The sequence below is a fragment of the Diospyros lotus genome, chromosome 9 (assembly GCF_014633365.1).
Source record: "Diospyros lotus cultivar Yz01 chromosome 9, ASM1463336v1, whole genome shotgun sequence".
Lineage (NCBI taxonomy): Eukaryota > Viridiplantae > Streptophyta > Magnoliopsida > Ericales > Ebenaceae > Diospyros > Diospyros lotus.
Window position 1 is genome coordinate 11,478,467 of NC_068346.1, and position 5,044 is coordinate 11,483,510.

At 48.6% G+C, this 5,044-nt stretch overlaps 1 protein-coding gene across 1 annotated transcript; it reads right to left on the bottom strand.

Annotated features, from left to right (window-relative positions):
- Window positions 1-3,717: 3,717 nt before the first annotated feature.
- Window positions 3,718-4,806, bottom strand: LOC127810292 (auxin-responsive protein SAUR32-like). The gene has a single exon (XM_052349680.1). It carries the CDS (start codon window positions 4,419-4,421, stop codon window positions 3,945-3,947), a length of 477 nt encoding a protein of 158 aa, XP_052205640.1. The 5' UTR covers window positions 4,422-4,806; the 3' UTR covers window positions 3,718-3,944.
- Window positions 4,807-5,044: the final 238 nt, after the last annotated feature.

The following is a 5,044-nucleotide window of genomic DNA, read 5'->3' on the forward strand; positions in this document are numbered from 1 at the left end:
TAGCTTTAAGGAAATCTGTAAGTTGGGATTTTACCTCGGGGGCTAGACTCTTGCCTAGCTTGAGGTGCCTTTCCTCATCTGCCTCGCCGACTGAGATATCTTCGAGCTCTTCCATGGGACCGGTGGGCTTTTCGCAGTCGACCTCGCTTGGATCCAGGTCCTCCCATCGGCCGGTTGATCGCGGGCCGACTTTTGCGATGATATTCACTTTCTTTCCCTTCGCTCCCATTTTCAGGGCGTCCTCATAGCAACGTCTTGCGAGGTGCTGCTCGCCTCGTACACACCCTACACCGTCGGGGGTCGGGAATTTCACCGTAAGCGACCTGGTTGAGGTGACTAGATCCAGGTCGTTCATCGCCGGCCTTCCGAGTACGACGTTATATGCTGAGGGGCAGTCAATTATTAGGAATTCTGCCAAAGTAGTGGCCTGGCGGTCCGCATCCCCGATGGTGAGGGGAAGGCTGATCCGACCGACAGGAATCACTGCGTCTCCCGTGAACCCATAGAGTGGCTCTGGGGACGAACTCAACTGTTCCGGTCCCAAACCCATCTGATCGAAGCACGCTCTGTATATTACATTTACCGAGCTGCCCGTGTCCACCATTATCCTTCGCACTTCGGAGTTGCCGACCTGGGCTCGTATAACGAGTGCGTCGTTGTGCGGCCAATGGACGTCTCTGGCGTCTTCTTCTGAGAAAAACATCTTCTCTGGGATTGGGTTACCCCTAGGCCGCTTCGCGGGAACCGGCTGTTCGCCCGATCTCGCTAGCAAGACATGGTTGGCCTCTCGTATGTATTTATCGCGGGATTTGTGGGAGGATCCAGCGAGGTGGGGCCCGCCATGGATTGTGTAGATGGTTCGTACAGCTGGTGATTGGTCATCATCGGTGGGAGGCTGCTGCTGTACCGGCGGCTGGCTTGGTTGATTAGTCGGCCGCACCACGTAATCTTTCAAGCGACCTCTTCTTATCAGATCTTCGATGGCGTCCCTTAGGGCCCAGCATTCCGAGGTGTTGTGACCCGCCTCATTGTGGTACGCGCAAAATTTTTCTTTGTTTCGAAATTTGTTTGGGGTTCTTAACGGGTTGGGCTTCCCGAATTCCTCTTTGTTCCTTTCGATGGCGAAGATCCTTTCTTGGGGGTCTGACAGGGCACAGTAGCTGTCAAAGCGCTGTGATCTATGAGGTCGCTCATCTCCCTCTGCCTTCCGAGCTCGCTTGAACACTTCATTGCTCGAGCGCTCCCCCCGAGCTTCTCTTCCGGCGTCTCCGTTGTGCCTTCTCTTATTCTGGCTGGAGCCCCCAGCTTCTTCTCTCGACCCGACGGGCTTCTTCGTCCCGAAGGCGTCTTCCCATCGGATTTCCTTGGAAGCTCGTTCATAGAATTCCCCCAGGTCTTTGACCGGGGTTCTGTAGATGCTCTCGTAGAGCTTTCCGTCTTTTCGGAGGCCGGCGGAGATCGCCGTTAGGATACTTTCGTCCGAGGGATCTTCGACGTTGCTCACCTCGCGCCTGAACCTGGCGATGTAATCCCTTAATGGCTCGTTTGCTTTCTGGAATACGGTGGCTAGGTGGCAAGGTGGCGCGAGCTGCCTCCTTAGAGCCCTGTATTGGTTAAGGAACCTCTGTTGGCACTCTTCCCAGCTGTTGATGCTACGAGGCGGAAGGCTCCTGAACCAAGCCCGGGGGATGTCTCCTAAGATTGCTGGGAAGGCGCGACATTTAGCCAGTGAGCTGGTTGTCTGTAGATCCATTTGCACGTTGTACGCATCCAGGTAATCATAGGGGTCGCTGTCCCCATTATATTGTGGCATGCTCGGGACCTTAAACCTCCGGGGCAGGGGTTCGAGCTCAATTTCTCTGGCGAACGGCGTCCTATCCCCACGGCCATTATTCTGGCTGCGGACTCCTTGTCGTTCTTCCAGCTGTCGCACCCTTTGATACAGCTCTTCCACAGTTGAGTCCGGTCCTACTGATTGCTGGGCTTGCGATCGCCTGCTTCTTTCTCGGACTGGGGAGCGGTGAATTGGGGACGGATAGTTATCCCCGATATCTTCTTCCGGGGGCGGGTGTCTCTCCTCCCGCGGTTGGCGGACCCTGCGAGGCGACGCCGGTGGGTCGTGGACAGCCCGTGCTTGAGCTTGGGCCAGAATTCTGACCGCGTCAGCGAGTTGCATTACCGTATTCTCCAATGCTTCCTGGCGCTGCTGCCAGTCCCGGATCGTCCCTGTCCCAGTGATTTGGACAGTAGGCTGGACAGGGACCCGTGGTGGTATGCCGGGAGCGTCTTCGGCGGGCGGCGGCAAAGGAGTATCGGCTGTCGGGGCAACGGGTCCTCCATTTGGTGGTAAGTCTCGTGGTCGGTCGTGGTGATTTTCAGGTGGGTCGACCGCCGCCTCGGAACTTCTAGTATGCCTTCCTCTAGCCATGGCTATTGATCAGAGCGGCCCCTTCCTCTAGCGCCAAAATGTCGACGTTTGATTTCGGCCGACCGTGATTCGTTTTGGGCCGCGGTGAGTCAATCCAAAAATACCGAGAAGGAAGGAAGAAAACCCCTCCCCCCAAAGTTCCAAGCGTGTACACTAGAATCTTTTACGTGGTTCGGCCAGAACGATGCCTAATCCACGGCCGCCCTCTGATTATTCTCCCAGAGTGGCGGTATCTGATTATTCTTTTTTGTCTTTCTTGCCCCTCATGGTCTCTTTGATTTCCATTTATCTTGAGGGGCTTTTACAATCTAGATAATATATAAAAATACAGTGTTTGTATAATGGGGGACAGACAGTTCTTACCCCCTTCGCAAGACCGGGAGTGGGATCCTCATTACGAGGGGCATGGGCTGTTACAGATAAAGTGATCGGACCCTACCTCTGACTTCTCAGCAGCTTTGCGACTCATGCGAGTTGGAGGTTTTGGGCGAGCGACCTGGATGGTCCAGCGATCTGAAGGATATTTCAGGAGCTCGTTAGTCGATTGCTCCGAGCTCGTTGGGGGATTACCGGGAACTCGCCATATGCTCGCTTTACGAGTTCCGGATCTTTGGTGGGGGCTGGACCTTCCTTAACGAGATCGTCCGGGCCTTCTTGGCCTTGGGTGATTGGGCCGATCTATCGGATCGAGTCTGGCCCATGCGGGGTGATGCGGGAAATGCATATAACAGATATATTAAGTTATCATTACAAACCCCAAGATATATTAAACAAGGGATGAATAAATTGCAAAGATCTAATTTAAAATTTTCTCGATTTATCTTCCCAGGAAGAATTGTCAATATATTTGACTCTTTACCCATTCCAATATAAAGGATTAATCAATCAAATAATAGATAGTAAATGATGGGTTTGAAAATAAATAAATTGTTAGTAGTAGAATATTATTCTCAAGAGGGTAAGTATAGTAATGTGACTAATCACAATATAATTAAGTATATTGAAAAGGGTGTCAGGATTAAGATGTTAAAAAGATGCCTAATTCCTATATATAAGGTTGATTTGCATTTCAGAATATAATTGTCCCTAATAATAATAATAAGATAAAATTAATCATTATTTTTTAAGAGTAATAGTTAAGATGTAATAAATTTATTTTGTTTTTAAATAAAATGTATTTATTAAACATTATTTTTAATTTTTAAATAAGTCTATTAGTCAATTAAATAAAATATATTTATCAGTAAATGGTTTAAAAATTAAAAACAATGAATACTATTATCTAAAAACAAGATACAAATAATATCATGACACGGTTATAATATCATTTTAACATCCATGATTAAACACGGTTGACAATATACTTCTGTTATGATCATAAAGAGCTTCTGTCAAATCGGCTCATCTTCTTCCCCTTCTCACATATTCACAAGATTTGGAAGTTCAGAAACCATCCATGGCACAGAGCAAGCTATTTTAAAGAGAAACTACACGCATGCGGCATGCTTGCTCAAAACTAAGACCTATTCATGGCGCGCGCCACCAACCTCGAAGGACTGAGAAGGCGATAGGAGGAGCTGCGAGTTTTGGCGAAGTTGCAGCCCCGCCGGACCTCGCGGGAGTTCTTCATCTCCACCAAGATCTCGCAGAAATGGTCAACCTCACACGGCAGCTCAAGAGGCCCTTCACTGTTGTGCCCATACTCCGATTCTGCTTCTTCCAGAAGCGCGGTGAAGAGAGGGTGGTTGGCGTACTTCGTCTTGATCGTAAACCTTTGTTTCTGCGGCCCGACGTAGACGGAGAAACATCCTTCCGGAGCCACCCGCTGTTTCCCCAAACGCCTTTCGTCCTCCGCCGGGATGCTGCTGCGAGGCCACGACCGGCTTTTCGTCATCACGGCAGGGGGGAGAGGGCCGCCGCGGCCGATCGATCTGCACCGTTCCCATGTCTGGACGATCAGCCCTTTCTTAGCTTTCCCGTCAATCACATCCATTTCAAACGAAGTGTTGTACAAAAAACAGGACCAAAATTAGAAGATAATAAGATTGATGTTGAGCTCAAAAACCACACGCAACACCTCTCAGATCCATTGCTATAAATATATATACATATATGGGTCTGTGTTAACCCCTGTCATAGTCCAAGTGAAACATGACTTTCGTCCTAGGAGTCATAGTGTTGCTCATAGCGTCAGTTGCAAATTCATAGACTGTTTTCTTATTATGGTAACGGGACGAAAGTGAAGAAGAAGAAGAAGAAGAAGAAAAACAGAAGCACGGGAATCACAGGGAAGGACAGAGAGAAATTGGGAAGAAGATGAACAAGAAGAAGAAGCAGAAAAAGAAGAAGTTGTAAGCCTAGCTCGCCGGAGAAGGAAGGGAAACGGGTTGATATATAAAGGCAGAGAAGAATATAATAATATTCATAGTCTGCTGGATTTCAACTCTCTCATTTATAGAATATGCTATCCGTAGGCAGCATTGACATTGTGGCCTGAGGAGGACACAGACAGTTCTATAAATTGCCATAGCTAGATTTTATTTTATTTTATTGGCTTAATTAATTAGTCAACAAGTGGACAAACAGATATTCCAATGGGTGGAAAAAATTTTAAGT